Source organism: Molothrus ater, chromosome 3, assembly GCF_012460135.2.
Source record: "Molothrus ater isolate BHLD 08-10-18 breed brown headed cowbird chromosome 3, BPBGC_Mater_1.1, whole genome shotgun sequence".
Classification (NCBI taxonomy): domain Eukaryota; kingdom Metazoa; phylum Chordata; class Aves; order Passeriformes; family Icteridae; genus Molothrus; species Molothrus ater.
The window spans coordinates 68096504-68115776 of NC_050480.2; the positions used below are offsets into that span (position 1 = coordinate 68096504).

Genomic DNA, 19273 nt, shown 5'->3' on the forward strand with positions numbered 1-19273 from the left:
CCTGCCAGTGCATCTGTGCTTGAAGCTGCACTGAAATCCCACTTCTCCAGACAGATCATTGCTCCCTCCTTTATCTTCCTAGGTGCAGCTCCTCCATCTTGCTGCCAGCAGGTCAGGTTGCTTGGCTGCTGGCACGCTCCACTTCTGCCAGCACTCTTCTCTGACCTGCTCTCCCAGCAGCAGCCAGCTCTGGCTCTGCTCCAGGCTGTGAGGAGACAGGAGAGGTCAGAGAGGAGCAGTGCAGCCTGCTGCTGAAGAGAGGACACCAGAAGGAGCTTGGGGCAGCAAACCTCTCCCTTGCCAGCAGACAAGGCAGGGACACTGGAAGCACAGAACTGCTCACAGGAGACAAGAGTCACAGCCCCTCTTCCCTATTGTCAAAGAAACAAGGAGTAATCCAAGCCCTGCATATCCCACCTGGAAATATATGTATTACTCACTGAGCTGCAAATTGGTTGCCATTGCCCTGTCCCTGTTCCCGCAGAGTTTGCCTCCTCTCATTGACCCTGCTCCCCACCTGTGCTCCTGCTTCAGAAAATCCCACCAGCCATCCCTCCCTCCCTGCTCATGCCTTAGCCATGGATTAGTATTGTGCCTTAGGACCAAAGCCCTCCTGAGCACTTCACAGTTCTTCATAGTGTGTCCCCATTGCAGAACAAATGCAGGGTCTCCTGTGCTCCCACTGAGATGAGCAGGACCTGTCCCCTGCACTGCCTCCCAGCTCATGCAGATCCATTCCTTCAATCGTGAAATCAAGGATGTGTCATGAAAATCATCAGGATGGTGTGACTACCCAGGAGAGAGGCTAGGAGGTGAAGTATAAACTTAAAAGAGCTACTCATAAGCACTAGGTGTTGCAGCCAAATCAGGGCACCACAACTGATGTTTCATGCAGGCTTCTCACACCCTTCAAAAGCTCAGGACCAACATGATTTAACAGGTCACAGAATCACAGGTCACTAGCAGCCACACCACTGGTTGCTAATCACAGTAAAACTTTCCAAAGCAGGTCTATTTTTGCAGCATTCTTGCTGCTTGTCTATTGATCCAGATGTCCCTGGAGTCAACTTCGCTAGAGTTAGTTATTTGTACTGCCAGAGATACTGGGGGGAGAAGGGGGCTTTCGAAGATGTGTCAGAGGAGCTAGGATTTTGGTGTTATCTTGGCTGTCCAAAATCCTTTATCCTTCACAGGCAGCTCTAACCTTACAAGAAGAAAAGTCCTTACTTCCAGGTCCGGGCTGTCCTTTTGTGTGACTTCAACATAAACAATCCCTAAGACTCTAGTAAAATTTCACTATCTCGTGACATTACAGTGTATAATCTGAACTAATAGGTACCTTAACAAGTCAGCCCGAGACGATAGAGACGAGCTGATACAATAGTTAGGGCAGGGGTTTGTGTCCTCTCTCAGGCCGGCTGACACACACCTGTGGCTGCGCAGCGGCGCGACCCCACGTTCGTAGCGGGCACTGTCCCCGCCGAGGCGCGGAGCATCCCTCGGCCCGCCCGCGGGCGAGCACCGCTGCGTCCCGCAGCCCCCGCCGGGCCGGGACAGGGGCATCCCGGCCCCTCCCCGGCCGGCCCCGCTCGGGGCGGGGACTCCCGAGTTTCGGCGGCGGGGGCCGCGGGGCCCGGCCCGCCGGCGGCATGAGCCCTGCGGCGGGGCGGGGGGGCGGCAGCGCCGGGCCGGGCAGCCCCCGACGCCATGCCCAAGGAGCGGCCGCTCTGGCGGGGCGCCGCTTTCCGCCTCTGCCTGCTCTCCGCCGCGCTCTTCCTCTGCCTGCAGCTGGGCATGAGGCGATCCTGGTGTCCGGAGGAGAAGTCCCGGGACGCGGCGGCGGCGCGGGCGCCCGCCCCGTCCCGCGGCGCGGAGCAGCGGCCGGGCGCGGTGGCGGCGGGCGGTGGCCGTCGGAGGGTCACCTACGTGCGGAGCGGCCGGCGGGGCAGCGCCGCGCCCGCCTGCTGCGCCCCGCAGCCCCCGGACAGCCGCCGCAGGAAGGTAGGGCGGGCTCGGGGGGAGCGGCCGCCGTGTCGCGACAGGCGACCCCGGCTCCCTGCGAGGGGATGAGGGCGAGCGGGCACCCGGGGCGGAGATGGGACTGGTACCTGAGAAAAGGCGGCCGGGAGGGCGGTGGTGAAGCGAGATGGTGTGGTGGGATGTCGACTTGGGAAGTGGGCAAGCGACTTTTTGAGCAGTGCTGCTCAGCTGCAGGGAAGGGCGAGTGTGCTGGAGCGGGGCTGGACAAGGAGAGAGCTCGGTCTGAGAAGGTGACAGTGACCCCGAGTCAAGGTGGGCTGGCAGGCTGACATATCCCCAACAGGATCAAACAAAGACCACGGCCCTTGGCGTTCTTGGCACCCGAGTGCCATTGCATTCGCAGAATCAAGAAATGGTTCTAAGACCTGGTCTGCGTGAGAATTGGTGAGTTAGTGAACGAGCTGGTAAATGAACCTGTAACAAGGTTCCTACCCTGCAATGACTGTAAAGCCTTTTGAGGGAGTGAGGACCGTCATAAGGATCTGGAGATCAGCAAGAGTGAGGAGTGCCTGTGCTACCTCCACCCCCCATTCAGCTGCGTGTGTGGCCGGTAGAGGGATGTTGCCTTCTTCAATTATCGTCGTGTCGTCCTTGGTTTTGGCAGATTCCACGCTCTCAGGAACTGCTTAGAGATATAGACAATGATTTTGTGGAGTTTTCTTTGCAGAGTTTTAGGGGGAGAAGAGCCAGCTTTGAGAGGGGTGAAAGAGTAGTTTGTTATGTACTTTGGGGTCCTGCTGTCAGGGTGCAGTAGTTATGGTCCATGCAGAGATGTGCAGGTTCTTAAAGAAACTGGAATGTTCTTGAGGAGGAGCACACAGGATTTTGCTAGAGATGAGACCACCCTTGTGGTCAAAATAAAAAACTATTTCTGATCTTTGCCCCAACAAGAATAAACCAATTTTCTGTGGAATGGCTAAAGCTTGTCCTTACTGCCTTGATGAAAAGACTACTTGCTAACATCCAAACCACCACCTGAACAGTGATCATCTCACAGGTCATGCATGTGGTGTCAACTGCAAATCTGCTTTCTTTTCTTTGCCTGTTCCACCCCAGTAATTATTTTTTTTATTTCATGAGGAGATGGATGATGATCTCATATATAGATTGACTTCTAGGTTTGGCTCATCTTCTGTGGGAAACTGTGATGTAAAAAGTGAACTGCTACTTTCTGCCTCTCGTTTCCTGGAAGGCTTAGAAGAAATTAGATAATCCTTCACCATGCTTCCTTGAGCACTGGCAGTGATGAGAACAACATTGCCACATATTTGTTCAGAATAATAACTATATGGTGTTCTTTTGTGCTGTGGTATTGATACCACTTTGAGGTACCTAGGTCTTGCAGTGTCAGTTTTTGTGACTTTTGTTGTTGATGCTCTGCTACTTGAAGTTATCCTAAAGCACAGCTTTTAAGTGATTCTAATGGTGGAAGAATTTCAGCATTAATGGAGGAAAAAGCCTGTAGTCCTGTGGATTCAGAGAGTTTCTTGAAAATATCCTAAGAATGGCATCAAAAAACAAGGGGCAAAATTAAAACACATCCTAATTTAGTTAATGATTATTGAGGAAATCCTAGTGGGGAAGTGGGGAAATAGAGGAGAGGCTGCTCATGTTACCTGAGAACTGGCAGGACCTTGCGGTGTTGGAGAGCTCGAGGCTCTGGAAAGCCCAAGTGTGTTTTGGTGCACCTCCAGGTGAAGTGTGTGAAAGAAACATCACTGCTGTTGTTTGTGGTGTTGGGCATGTTGCTGCTGAGGTCTCATTTGAATCCCTCTTGTTAAGTCAAAAGAAAAATATTAGTATATATAATAGAGGGTGGAGTTGTTGCCAGGCTAGGTTTGAGACCATCAAGTGTCTTCTGTGTTCAGCTATTTGACTTGAACATGTTGCTTCAGGCTAAGAAAAATCTACTTAAAGTTAGGGTTTGGGGATAGGAGAACTGTACTTTGGAATAGAATTGTTAAATAAAAATATAGGGGAAAAAGCAATGGTAAAATAAAGTGGAAGTGGTCTGTGCTCTGAAATTTTTTCATGAGAAGAATCACAATAGCTAAAAAATTTAATGGGTGATATGTAATTTTTTTTTTTTCTAAATCAGGAAACATGGTATTTCACATCAGACTATTGTATGACAATATGGGGGCATTTACCAAAAAAGGCTACTTAAATTGATGGTCCATGGCTTCTACCAGCAGCTCTGGAGAAAGCCCTCAGGGTGCCACGACTGCCAATGTGCTGTAAATGCTGCCTGGAGGAGAGGGACAGGCTCCTTGCACAGATCTGTGCTACATAGGATTGGCATTGCTTTTTGCTGTGGCTTTTACGTGTTTTCAGTGTCTTCTGTCTGTCCATAAATTATTAGCAGTCCATTCTTAAAGCCTGCAGAGGCTTACAGGAGTTTTTTCTCTCCTGCTGTTTATGGGGATGGTGTTGGACTATATTGGGATGTGTGAGCCAGCAGGATGGCAGCAAGGAAAAATCAGCGAGGCCAGACTTTGCTCTGTTTTCCTAGTGCCTCTAGGTTATAGCTCTGCTCACACTTACATCACTGAATTAATGCAGAAGACTGATTAACAGAGTGTTTCCATAGATGAAGCTGAATATCCTACTTTGTGGCTGTATTAAAAAAAAAAATAAATTGCAAAAGCACACAAGGAAATTATTTGGTGCCTGCTTTGAATCACTTTAAAGTTTCCTGAGCAGGGCTGTGTTATTTCCCAAGCACAACTGCAGTCATCAACCAACACCAACACCACCAAAAGAGGAAAAAAAAAAAAAAAGACACAGGATAGGAAAGATGGACTCTTGTCCATAAATGGTCCCAAAGTCTGCAGGAAACTGCCTGTGCTTTTCCTGACCACTGGTGAGGTTCTGTCAGTGGAGACCATGGCTGTGCGGCAGTGGGAGGGTTTGACCACCAAGGTTCCAAGCTCTGTTTGTGCCTTAAGATGCATACATAAAAAATGTTAACTGAAAGGGGCAGGGAATAAAGTAATTTAGCCATGTGGCATCTCTGGGAGCTGCTGGAGCTGCCTGTTGTGGTGCTTAAGGGAGTTGTGCTGCTTCCAGCTGTTTTGCTCCCAGTTGAGCCTACCAAAGAGCAGATGCTGCTGCTATTGCTGACAAATAACAAGCAATATTAGGCATTGACAGCATTTGATGGTAATCTGAAGAATCAGAAGATTTGTTGTGCTGCAAGAGTAAAGCAAATGGAAGTTCATAGTCCCGCTTATATTTGGGGGAAGTTCACAATCCCACTTAAAACTGCATTGTTGCTAATAAAGTTGTGTTTTTAAACTGTGATTCTGAGATCTGGTTGTGTTAAGCACTGAGCTGGTAACATATGCAGCAGGTAAAAACTCCAGCTACCTGGAAACACACAGATTCTGCCAGGTGTACCTGCCCCTGCAATAGTTACTATCAGGGTGTGCACCCACACAGCGCTGTGGAAGACATGAGGTGTGTTTTAAAAGGTTATTCCAGGGTGCCATGGCAAAAGAAAAAAAAATATTGCATTTGGAATTTGAAGTAACAGCAAATTCCTGTCACAATAATTGCAATAATAAGGTTATGTTGGCTCTTGTGCACTGAATTTGGGAGGAGCCCTCTTCAAGAGTCTGGTTGAGAAAAGCTGGAATTCCTTGCCTTCTGGGCAGATTTATTTCCATGGAGGTGGGGAGCGTGGTATGCTGCCAAACTTAACCTGATGTTATTTTGGATGCTCTTTCATGTCATATCTAGGAATATAAAAGTATTTACCTTCAGTGATTAAAAGCAAAGAATAAGATTTTGCTGCTGGGCCCATGTATACTTTGCCTGGGATTATAATGTAATTTGAAACATGATGTGTTATTGCCTAAAACCAAAAACTCTTTTGAGATTATATTTTTTTAGGTGCTCCTTTTTCTTGTATACATTTGTCTTTTGGTTCATTATAAATGCAGACTAATTATCTTTTTGCTGTTTCTCGTTGGATTGAAGGTTGTGGTTGTCTTTAAAAGGTTACTGCTCCTCTGCAGTGATGACTGATAACAGTCTCATCTTTAATTGTTTGCAAATTATTTTGGAGTGATGTCTTTGAAATTACATGGAATAACACATGTTTGGCACTTAGTAATACAGCAGGCTCATAAAAACCTCATTTGATTTATGTTACACTATTGCTAAGATTTTACTTAAATTTACATTTGGGTTTTAACTTTAGAATGACAATGCCATTTACATTGGTGTTGGTAATGGATGTTATGCCAAGAGTCCTTTTTAGTTCTTCTAGAAATTTGGTTTAAAAAATGTAGTGGATGTTTTTATTACCTAATTGCATGCAGAGTGTTTTCAAGCTGGCTTCACATCTTTAAAAGTACAGTAAGTTTTGGGTACTGCTTTTATAGGAAGTTACTCTGACTCTTCATGAGGAAGAGCCAAAATTCTTGGAGAAAACTTGGTTATTCTGAAGTTAAATTGATCCGTCTGTCTTTCTGAAGTTAAATTTATCCATCTGTCTTTCCACATCCCATGGTGTAATAGCTTGTTGGGATTTGGATTGGGATTTAACTTTTATAAGTGTATTAATTCTGTGTGCCTGGAGCAACAATTTAACATTACAGCAGAGTTTGACAGGGCAGGGCTTTGAGAACTGTGCAGGGAGTCCCACCAGGCTGTGTCTGCAGCAGCAGATTTACCCTGGCTGAGCCAAACCAGAGGAGCCACAGGGGTTAAAGTGGCCTCTTGGATCTCCAAAGATTATTCCAGCCTCTCCACCTGTGTCCCAGCATGATGAGCTTCACAGAGTGCAGTGCTGTTCCCTAAGTGCTGTGTTGAGGAGTGAGTAACATCCTGCCTTTGATGGATGGGATGGCACTGGGGATGTTGCTGCAGAGGAGTGCAGAGCTGAAGAGCTGGATATTGGTTATTCCTTGGAGTGTGCTACTTCTGGGCACCTTCTTTCATAACAGGGTTTCATTCAGAGGAATAAAGGTGTTAAGAGGTGCAGGAAGGCAAGCTTGCAGGGAAAACCTGAAGTACTGGTACTTGTTTTAAATAGGGAAAAGTAGGTTTTGAGGGAATGTGCCAAGACTCTTCAAACTAAAAAAAATAATTTTTTTGAAGGACATAATGACCGATTGTTCCCTAGGTCCACTGGAAGTAGGACAAGAAGTAACTGGCTTAATTTTCAGGCAAGATATCAGGAAAATCTTTTAACTCTGCAGCTCTCAATAAAAGTTTATTCTGTTTATTCCTCTGTAAGGAATGAAAAGACTCCTTAGAAAAATATGAACTGTGGGTATCCACACAGGGAACGTCTAGGAATGTTTTCCTTTATGCTTCAGGGCAACCTCCTGAGTCCCTCTGGCTACATTTACCTGCTCTGCAATTAGAGAAGCAATCTGGCAGATACAATGTGATTAACCAAAATGGAATTTAGCCTGAGCAATGATCTAACATCAGTGGAATAAAAAGAGGTAATGGGGTCTTTTAGGACTATAATAAGCAATCTTTGCCCTGGCTTATAGAGACACCAGACCCCACCATGATTGTTCTGTGTTATAACTTAGTGGACCCCAGAGGAAGGGACACTAGTTGACAACTTTTTTCCCTCCAGCACTTGGAGGTCTCTTAGCAAATATAAACCAACCCGAAGTTGCTTATCTGGTAAGATAAGCACAAGATAGGAGCTTGTGGCTTCAATCTGTTAGTACCTGGGGAACAGCCTTTGTCTGTTTTTGCTCAAATATTTGGGCTAAGAGCAGAGACTGAGTGAGGTTATTGTCTTTGGAAGAAAAGAATAAACTTTTATTGAAAGCAGTTTTCATCAGCTGATAACTAAATCTGGGAAACATCAGCCAGCTCTGCCCATAAACAAGGGCAGCTGAGGTACCAGAAAGTACCCAAACACAGGAATCCTTCTCCAAGTAGTCAAGCAATGGCAATACTGGGCTTTTATTGTATTTTAACTGCAGATGAAATGTGTTTATAGTATGCCATAAAGAGGAAATGGCAATGTTTTTTCTGACAATGATGTCACTTGCAAGCTTGTGAGGTAAATGATTACTAAGAATATCCTTGATTCTTACACACTTTTTATTACCTGAAATAGTTCTTTCTTCATGAATTTTTGAGAAGCAGATGGGGAGTATTATTCTTCAGAAAGTCATTACAATGTTATGAGACTTTATATCCAATAGCATAGATTTCTTTCAAAATCTTTGAAATGCTAGCTTAAGGTTTTCTTTTGGCGTATAAAGACAGGAGAAGTTTTTCTAGGTAGCTGTGGCACAGAAGAAAATAAATCCAGGTGTTTAAGCCTTCTCTTCTAAGGGACCCAAGGATTGAGGTGGTAATTTAGGCCCCACAGATGCCTTGCTCTGTGGGGCCATTACAGTTGTGCCATCATTTCCTTGAACCCAGAGACATAGTTCACAGGCCTTGTACAAAATGTGAATCCTTTATAACTGCTGTGGCAGATCAGAAAAAAAAGCATTCCTGTTTGCTGTGTTCAGCTCAAACTGTCTCATGGGACTGCTCTGGGGGGCAAGTGACCTGAACTGCCCAGTAGCAGTGGCATGGTTAATGCCAAAAATGATCTTTCATGTTTTGAAATAAGAAGTGAGGACAGTTTTGAGGGCACACAGCTTTCCTTGCTCAAGCAGCTCTCAAGGTGGCCAATCTTTCTACATTGTTTTCTAAAATTTCCTTCTGTGGAGAGAGAAGAATCCAGAAAGAGAGATTTGGACAGGTAAAAATTCTGCTGGATAGCCCTAGGGTTTTTACTGTACATCCCCATCCTTTATCTGCCTTCTTAGGAGACAAGTGTTTAAGTTCATTTCTAGTAAGGTTTTCATGCCGGTTTGTTCAGTCAGTTCACATCAGCATTTACTCAGCCAGCCAGGCTGTTAACAGACATGTGCCTGCTCAGGGCTGCATGCTAGGTGCCAGCATGCCAGATTTCTCTCTCATGCCACTTTCACTGAGCTGTGGCCACAGTTCACACCAAGGTGCAGCTGGGGGATCTTTGTTGTGAGCAAAACTCCAGCAGCCCCTGACAAGGAGTGCAGCACTGAAATCCTCTGGTGAAGAACAAAACCTCTCCCAGCTGCTTTGCAGACTCGTGCAGACAGTGTGATGAGTGCATCATCACTTCCTACAAAACAGATGTGGAATTTGGAGATTTAGGTAGCATTAGGGAGGGACCTCCAGCCTTTGCTCAAGCAGTCTGCTTTTGTTGTGGTAGATCAGGCTGTCCTGCAGCCTGCAAGTGAGGGCTGCCACTCGTGGCACAGATTAGATAAAAGATTTGACATGTAAGTGAGAGAGTTTGTGTGAACCACCATTAGTCTTTGATGGCATCTGCCACACAGCCCACTCTTATCTCTTGTTCTAATATTAACTTAGAGCTGAGTTTGTCTTGGATGGCTGCTCAGTGCTCCAGAGCTATGTGCAGTGGATGTGAGTCATTTAATCAACTGGAGTGTTTTTGTAGCTAGAAGATATACACCAAGATACTTTTGTGCATGATGAAATGTTGTCCAGAGCCCTTCCATGTTTGTAAGTCTGAGATCAAATGACCTGCAGTTCAGTGGAACAATTAAAAGAGGGAAAAAGAGGTGTGATTCAATTTTTCTTTCAGTTGTGGTAAATAGCATATATATCATGCAATCTGTATGCATACATTCACCCTAATGCTGGTTTTTTTTCAGTGTTTTTGCCTACAAAAGTGACAGGATGATGTGCTGCCCTATTTTGAGTTAGCCAGTCCCTCAGGGTAATAGAAACCATGTGCACAAATGGACTGATGCCTAGGGTAACAGATGAAAGCCATGATTTTGAACTTGCTCTCGTGGCAACAACTGGGTCAATTTCAGCAGGAGATGGTGGAAATGTTCCCAGATGTTTATGCTAAGTGGAAGGGCTTGGATTTTTAATGACATGTTGTTTCCCCATCTGATCTTCTCTTCCATCTTCAGTAGTGTTGCTTTTGAATGTGCCATCAAGCTCAGGTGCCCCCAGGAAAGGCTCTGGCTGCAAATGCTCATGAACTGCACTGTCAGAGAATGGGTGGATGGGTTCCTTGCTGACCCCTGGAAAAGCACAACTACTAAGTGTGGTTCTGGGGTAACACCTTGGTGATTATTTTGCTCTCTTATTGATTTTTTGCAACATTTAAAAGCTAGTGTTGTAATTTATGTCCATCCTGACACACGTGTAAATAAAATAAAAATCCTTTCCTTGTGTCTTTGTGTAATGATAAATGTAGTAGTTCTAGCAGCTGTTAGAAGACAAAAATCTTGCTTCTCACCAAAGTCTTCTCCATTTTCTTTGCAGAAAATGGCTTCGCAGAGTTCTTCAAAATTCAGAACAGAATTGTTGTGATTTTGTAAATACCAAATCTGGGGTACTTGTGAGAAACATTATTCCTGCTGCCACCTCTCCCCATCATGCAATAGGGGCTTCTCTTGCCTCTGGCAGTGTAGGATGAGGAGGACTATGCAGTGGGCTATTGGCTTTTGGAGTCTCCTGGGACTGTCAGGTCAAGCCAACTGCTTCAGATTTTGTGTAGAGAACCTCTGGGTTTACCTGCCTGTGGAGGAAAGAGCTGACCAGCAGCTCATTTAACAAGTGACCCACTGAAGTTTACTTTGGGTTACACTTTCTGATAGATTTCAGATGCAGCTTAAGGTGCAGTGCTGTGAGTTCTTCTGGAAGAGAGAGGGTTCTGGGTTCTTTCCAGGACTGACCTTGTGGCTTCCACAAACTGAAGGGATTGAAACCTCTGCCCTTCTTGCCCTGTGGAAGACAAATCTCTGGGCCTTGAGAGTTTAGCAAGGAAACACCTACAAGACCCTGATAGGCAACTTGTTTGTCTTAGGGATATTGCTGAAAATCCATTCTTGCTATTAGTTTTGATGAGGTAGGGTCACTTTTTGAGTGTGTGTTTCTGTGGCACGTTGGTCTGCTGGCCAAAATTACTGCAGAGAAGCAAATATCAGTGATGTGCCAGGGGCTGGAGCTGATTGGGAAAGGTGTGCATTTGAAAATGATGTTAGAACCAGCAGACATTAACATCACAGAGTTGCTGTTGCTGCTTTGGCCTCCCCCTCTTGGCCTCATCCATCCCCAGCCCTCTTCCTCATTCCTCTCCCAGCAGCTAGCTAAGTCAAATAATCAACTGGGAGCTTCAAAGTCAGTGCCCTTTTTTTAGTATCCTCTTTCATATTTTACAAAGAGACACTGTTTGAAATGTTTGGGGGAACAGATGGTAATGTCTATTGATATGGCACGTAATGTTAGAAAATATCTGCCTCTTAGAAGCCTAAAAATGATAGGGATCAGTTCCAAATCTTTCCTGCTCCCTGCAGAGTGGACAGCAGTAGTGGAGGAGTAAGATTTATCCAATAGGTAAACACCACAGGGTAAGCTGTTTGAAAAACCCCCAAATTTTTAACACTGGTGCCCTGTCTCTTTTTGGACTTTCCTCGTGGTTGTTCTGCAGTACTGAAACTTTCAAAGAAATGAACTTTGTTTCATCTTGAATAGGGTGAAGCAACAACATTGTGTTCCTTTTCCCTCCCTCTTTTGAGAAAAATTAAAGAAGCAATTATGTGTCAATTGGTTGCTGCTGAACTGATGTGTTTTTTCTTCATTAGATGTCTTGATTAATGGTTTGATCTTGCAATTATTATTCATTATGAAATCCGTGGGAATTCTGGGTGCATCATGAGTTCAGGGTCAAACCACGTAGTTTTTCAGTACTTCATCTGTATAATGCTCAGAATTAGTGATAAAACATTGGAAAATATCCTTGATTAAAGAGGATGGTACATGTTTGCCCAAGCCCATCCTCCATGGGATTGTGATGCTTGCTTCTATACTTGTCTTGAACAAAAAATATTTCAAATTTGTGTGCTTTGAAATGAGCTTGATTTTCTTCTCTATAGACTGGAAAATAAATGTATGATTTTGTACTTAAAATCCTAACAACTTGTAAGCCAGCTGTTGTTTCCTTTCTAGACAGAGGGAACTCCTTGCCCAACACAGTTTTATTTTATTTGGAAGACTTTTCCATAGCTCTAGACCAAGGGCACTAATCCATAACTATATTAAAAAAAGAAAGGGAATATGTTTAAAGCTAGGATACGTTTCATTCTGTGGAATTCCATTATCTAATGCCTTTATGAAATAAGGAGTTAAAGAAGAAAAAAGTGAACTTTGGCTTTTTGAGTCTTCCCTGGCTATCCAGTAAAACCCGGTTCAACCAAGTGAACTGATGGTGGGTTGAAGGAACAGTACCCTCAGTACCTGTTGAAAATATTATCTATCTTGCCTTAGGGTTTTACACTCTGAAATCCAAATGCCTGTAGAAGTTACTCAGCCTTTTGGTTTACCCATGGAAAAGAGCTCGTATTTACTTGTTTTATGAGATTATAGAGGTATAGTGACAAATACTGCCCTCTCCTGCTCCCTGGGCACAGAGGGTTGTCCTGGTACTTACCCAGGAGGGGAAGGTGAAGAGGAAGGGGTTTTCTGAAGCTTCATATCTCCCTTTAGTCTAGAAGGTGTGGTGGATCATTCCTGTTTAGACATTTGCATTCCACTTGGATGAGAGAGAAGGCTGCACAAGTGTGAAATGCTCTTATTTGTGTGAAAGCATTGGTTTTACTCTAAAGCACCTTCTTTTTCCCCAGTTCTTAGCCTCAGGCAGAGGCTCTGAAGTCAGAGGATAGGCTGCCAGAGGCACCCTATATGTAAATCACAGTTAGAGTGCTGGAACATGCACAAAATAAACTCCGCTTATCTGGCTAGCTGACTATTTACTGATGAATTCTGGTTTTTGTACTCTATGGTTTAAATTTTGCAGTGAAGTCAACCTAGAGGAAAATAGCTTTATTCCTTTATTGAATGGATTATGACATCTCCATATTTCTCGGCCAGTGCACTTCAGCTAAAGCAGTAATGAATACAGGCTGAAACCACGGCCTTGCCTCTGCTTAGAAGAAACTGAATTTGACAAGCAGTGACCGGTAGTTGCTGTATCTGTTTCTTGCTGTTACCCTTAAGTGTTGGCAAAGGCATTCGGGCACTGGAAGGAATTCAGCTGATTGAGCTGCTTAAGCAGTTTTGAGAATTTACTTCCATAAATTTCAATCTGTTTTGGCTCCTGGTTGTATCTCCATTAGATATATTATCATGCTGTCAGCCTCTGGATAGCGCAGGAATGCTGCTGCCCAATTTATTTATTTTATTTTAGAACCGTAGCAAAGAAATCTCACTTGGCTATTTTCAAAGCTTGTATGTCTCTTAGAGTAAAATCAATCTCCCTTTTAATAAATGTGCATTTCTCCCATATGTTGCTGGGATTTCCAGTGGCAGAGCTGTTAGTCTCTGGTGACCTTTGAATGCCTGAGGAGAGGTTCCCCAGTGCAACATTGCTCTTTCCTACCCCTGCAGCCCCCAGATCCTTTGGCTGCTGTGGATTTATTCCTCAGAGGTAGTGAGGAGTGGTAGTTATGCTGTGTAAATTATGAATTAGATGCAATGCTTTCTGAATTCATAAGTACTTGCAAATTAATATTTTGGCAAGTCTTCTGAAACCCTGCTTCCTGTAAGTCCCAAACCTGCACTCTGGGTGATGGTGAATTTACAGGAGTGTCCACAGTGGCTAAAGTAAACCTGGCAAGTGAGTTCCCAATATCCCAATACCTTTCTGGGGAGTTCAGGGTTACTATTTGAATTCATTGGAGCATTAGTCACCTAAATTCCTCTACAGATGTGGCTTCCTCCTGTTAATTTTGGAAGCTGCTCTTTATTTCACTAAATCCATTTCTTGATTCTTAAAGTGATGTAAATTCTGTCACTTGAAGTCAATGGTGGGCGTCTTTTTTTTCTGTGCCTGCTTTTCTTTTGAGATCGTTGTTTAGGGGAAAAGACAAACCTGAAAATAGAGTTGGAGAGAGGTTGAGTGTGGGCTTTGTGTGTGTGTGAAACACAGAATCTCCCAGGGCATCGAAGTTGTTGGTGTTTTACATGGAGGTCACTAGTGCAGCTTGCCTGCAGGTAAGGGCAGCTGTTGCCCCCAGAGCAGTAATTTGTATGGATGTGGCTCCATTTCACACCTTCAGATGGGAAATGAGAAGCAAAAGGAGCAGAAAATAAACATCAATATTAACAAAAGGAAAGCAGAGGTGAAATGCTTGGTGATTGCTGCCTTTTCAGGGGTTGTTATGTACTCATGTTCAGACTGATTTGCTCCACTAAAAGACTCTTGGTTTCAATTACCATGCAGTGACTGAAAGCTTTTCTAATAGGAATTGAAGTCAGAAAATAGGTTTCTTTATTTCAATGTAAAACTTTGCCTTTTTTTCCTTTTCCCTGCTAAGTCTAAGAGTTTTACTTACTGGTGCAAACTGGAGCCTTATGAAGCAAGTACTGATAAACTGCTTTTAAATGGAGCCCTCTGGGTGATGTTTGGAGCTTCCCAAATTGACTCTTGCAGCACTCACATCCTGCTTCCAAGCAGACAAACGTGTGCTGCACTGCAGAGGCTTGGAAAAGATGATGCACAGAGAGTGAGGAGCTAGGGGAGACTTAAGTGCATCCTAGACATTCCCTTTTCCACAAAATTAAACACACATGTCCAGACATAGAATTCTCCACATACAGATCGTGTTGGAAACCCATCTGAATTTAAGACACACACTCATTAATGCAGAAAGCACTCTTATCATGGGACTGCTTTCCATAGGCAGGATTTTCTTTCCTGAGCAGCCTTCCTGCATGGGAAAGCTGGACTGCACGTGTGACACATTGCTGGCTATCTTGGCTCAAAGCTATTGTTCCTCAGCCTATTGAACATCAGATCTTTGGATAAGATCATGGAGTGGATCCTCCTGGAAGACACGTTAAAACATGCTGAAGATGGGGAGTTGTTTAGACACAGCCAAAATTGAAAGATATTGATTTGAATTGGAAAGATATTGATTTGATGGATAGGATAAGGAATTGGTTGTAGTCAGTGGCTCAATGTCTAAATGACAAACCAGTAATGAGTGGTGCCCGTCAGTGTCTGTACTGGGGGCAATGCTGTTTATTTTGGGCAACCTGACCTAGTGGAGTGTGGGCCCCATGGAAGTGGATTGTACTGGGGGATACTTAAAAGCCCTTTCCAACCCAGACTATTCTGTGGTTCTGTAACACACTGCAGATTTTTTAGCTCTGGAGTTTGCCTGTGGCAGGGGCTCCCTTTGTGGCCTGCTCGTTGCACTGCTCCAATGTGGTGCCTGCAGAGGATAGAGCAATCCAGAGGTGACTGGGTATGGAGAAGGCTGTGTGTATGTGTGCAGTGGTGTCAGAGATGTTTCTGCCTTAATTAAACTCAGAAAAGTAGAAACATGGAGAAAGGTTTTCTGTGTATTAATTTTTTTCTTCCGTTCATTATGGACTTTGTGCAATGTGTGGAAGTTTCACTGTTGGAGGGAAAACTCTCAGTTTAGCAGAACTAGATGTCAGCTGCTTTTCCCTGTGATTCCCTCAATGCAGGCACACACATGCAGAGGAGGTGTGTATTAGCAAGTTTCTTACTATGGTTTCTTCAAAGAAAACCTCATATGTTTAAGAAAGACAAACTGCAAAGAAAAAAAGAAAATAATAGTAATATGAAAGAGAAAAGAAAGGAAAGAAACAGTTCAGACATGTAGGGATGGAATATCTATGAAGCCAGTTGTGTTAGAAATTAGTTCACTCAAAGTTTTAAATATGAGTCAGTCACTTTGTAAGCCTGTGTTTTAAATTACAGCTGGCTGAGCCTGTGTGTGTCCCTGCTGCTCCTACAGTAACCATGTGAGGTAGCAGGTTTTTACGAGTGTGTGTCTTGTGAGCCCTGGTGGTGCTGGTTCCATTTAGCTAAAGGGGACTGTATGAATTGACCTTTCTCAAGGAGGTCTGTGCCAAGGCTGAAGGCATACTTGTTCTTTCCTACTGATACCTCCGCTTTTAGGTGGAGTTTGTTTTACTTGTGCCACATACTGCAGCTCCAAACATAAAACAGGAATTACTCAACCCTGCTGAAGAATAAAGTGCAGCTAAATGTTGCTTTAGGCTCATAGCTAAAGAACAGGCTCAGCCCTCTAAAATGCACATTTTTCTGCAGCATGGGCTGTGTGAATGTCTGGTCTGGGGTTTCTCTTCTGTGAGGTTGAGGGTCTGTGGTGTAAGTGTTCCTGAGCACATCCTTCAGGCTTTATTGCAGGTCATGGAGAGATATGGACTTTTCCAGCGCTTGACTCACCTTACATATTTTATATGTCTATTCTCTAGTGAGATGAATCATTCCCTTTAAGATCCTGTCTGCCTCATCTGTCCTGTCAAATAACTTAGCTCCCCAACCCACTGTGGGAGCTGAGCTGACGGCTGTCTGCATGCACAAGTGTTTCTATCCCCCTGGCTCTCCCTGGGAGACACCCAGATAATTGCCTCTGAAACTAAACGTGGGTGTTCACAAGGGATTCTCTGCTGCTAGAGCTGCTCTGTGCTGTCAGCAAGAGGAGCAGTGTACCAGGTTTGGCTGCCTCAACCCTCAGAGCCCTCCCACTGCCCTTAGCAGGCTTCGCACTGGTCGTGTGTCCCTTGTGGGGCATTGGCGTGTCCTGCAAAGCCAGGGCTTGTGTGGGCTGCAGCACGCAGCTTTCACTATTCAGGGTACTTTGGAATTGAGGGAAAAACCCCAAACAGTAACACCACAAACTAATAAGCTTAAGGCCACAGGTGCTTGAGAGGGACCACAAATAAAATTGTGTCCAAGCTCTGTAAATTGTATCTGGGGACAATCTGTTCTCACAAGGGCAAGCCTTCTGTGGAGGGATAGAATGTAAGAAAATATAGTGCAGAAGGTAGTCTCACACCTGAGGAGTTGCAGCTGTACCAATCACCAAAGATTAGGAACAGGCCTGCCCTTAATAGGCCACAGCTGTGTCCAGTAAGAAGAAGAGTGCTACAAAAGAGTGGGTTAGCTAGTGGAGAAGAGAGATGGAGTTTGTTGGCTGTGCTGATAAGGAGTCAGTGCTGTGAGAAGCTTCCCATGAGAAATCACCAAGAAGGTATGGAAGATTTACAATAAGAGGACAACAGCCTTCAAGGAATGCAATCTAATAAATTTGCCATGTAGATGTCTGAAGTTTTGCAGCCTGAATCTGATTCCCATGCATTTCCTTTCAAACTGATAAAAGCCTGCAAAATTTCACCCATGAGCAGGTTCTGTTCTGGTGAAGTACACAGGCAGAGTAATTGGAGATGAAGATGTGTATGTCATTTGTTTCTATGGCTGGCAAATATTTACGGTTCTTGATGGAATTTATTGCCACAAATGATTTCCACTCATGTTTGGTCCTGCCTCAGATGTAAAAAATTAAATTGTTGCATGAGTTAATAGGAGGATTTACTTAAGGCATCTGTGTATATATTGACAAGTCTTTTGCTTCTTCTTTGTAAGCAACAGACTGCTTGGCAGGGTAATGGGATACCCGAATTTTTGTTTACAAAAATGGCTAATACGTTTCTGTATTTTAATTGGCTGCTAAAAAGGAAGGAGATTAAAAGGGGGGAGAAACAGCTACTGAGTTAAAAAAGATAGAAATATGGAAAACTTACTAATTCCCTTCAATGTAAGCAGAAGGGAAGGAAGGGGTTGGGCTTTTTGAATTAGTGCACTAAAACTAGGATTGGTCTGGAAAGAATTTAATTATTTGTGCGTAAGTTTAGGCTGGGAAAGCCAAACATTTGGCAGACCTACCACTTTAGACCTGCTGGTTTGTGAGCCTTTTGCACATTTTGACTTAAATTCTATATTATGAGTTCAGATTTTTAGGACAGATTTAAATGACAGTTTAAAAGTATATCACATATATACTACAGGTTATTAAGGGATTATCAAATGACTATCACAGATGGCTATGAGGGGGAAAAAGATCTAGGAAAAAGTGGTCTCCAGAGAGAAGTCTCTGCAGATTATTGTGAGATTGGTCTGAAGGAAACATCAGTCCTTATCCTTAAGTGTGAAGTACCTGGAAGAAAAAACAGACCTTCAAATGCATCCTAGTTTTCCTAACAAAGCAATGGCATTGCTTTAAGATTTTCTTTTCTCTGTGGTTATCTCACATGGTGAAAATTTAGACACCATTCTGAATAACAGTTTCTGGATATCCATTACCTTCAGGAGTAGCTGAAGTCAGTGTCTGACCAGTGCTTGTGATAAAGTCTTGCTGAAGATTGATTTTCTTACAGTGTTAATTTCAATTGATGTGTCCATAAGTGAAGCTATGTACAGAGGGATACTTTAAGATACTCAGTATGATAGTTTTTTATTTGGCATTGTAACTTTCCAGGTACTGGGAACTTTACTGTCGTGTCTTTAATGTCATGTCTTTATATTGTGGAATATGGATATGTTGATGTTTGGGAAACACAGTCATGGTGTCTGGTTGGATGAGTCCATACCCTAAGGAGAGAGCACAGCCATGGTGGTAGGCAAAAATGCAGATTGTCTGCACCTATTTTCTGGCTTCTCCTGGGTAGCCTGTCTGAGTTTCATATCCAGAGCTGTATAATCTGGGCTGTAATAGCTCCTCTGCTCCTCTTGCTGTAAAGCCCTGTGTGAAAGGAGCTGCATCTCAGCCTGTTTGTTCAGCAGCCACAGGGACCTGTCCTCAGTCATTCTAGAGATTTCCATGATACAGGTGGGAAAACCCAAATCATGATGCCCTACTCCGGTTTGCTCTGAGTAAACAAAATTGCACAGTCAAGAGAGGGGAAACTCCTCAAATAAGGATAATTTTTTTTATCAGGGATATACCTGATTTTCACAAAGCATCTGTAGAGTTTGAGAAGGCTTACATGGAAACACTATGAGCCAGGCTGAAAATTACCTGGAAAGCTATAAACAAAGGCTATGAATGTACCTATGGAACAGCTCCTTCAGGAGGATATTTTGTATTCCTGAACATACCCAAAATTCATCACCAACATTTGTGAGTTACCCTCGGGGTGGGGGTGCACCCAGCCCCAGAGATGTGTTGGATTTTCACCCCCATCCATTGTCTGTGAATCTTGTTGTGAGGCAGCTCTTGAGGCACCCTGTAGGGGTGTCAGGAGGTGTTAGGAGCAGGACTCTCCTGTGTGTTCGTTAGTGAGTGGAAAATAGGCTGCTGCTTCCCAAGGAGCCAGGCACAAGTGTGAAGTTTGAGAAGCT

General features: G+C 44.1%; 1 protein-coding gene across 1 annotated transcript in view; it reads left to right on the top strand.

Moving 5' to 3' along the window:
- Nucleotides 1–1689: 1689 nt before the first annotated feature.
- METTL24 (methyltransferase like 24) overlaps nucleotides 1690–19273 on the top strand; it is a 44202-nt gene continuing 26618 nt past the window's right edge. The window contains exon 1 of the mRNA XM_036380385.1: nucleotides 1690–2001. Coding sequence (XP_036236278.1) covers nucleotides 1708–2001 — 294 coding nt within the window. The 5' untranslated portion in view covers nucleotides 1690–1707. The remainder of the gene's footprint in view (nucleotides 2002–19273) is intronic.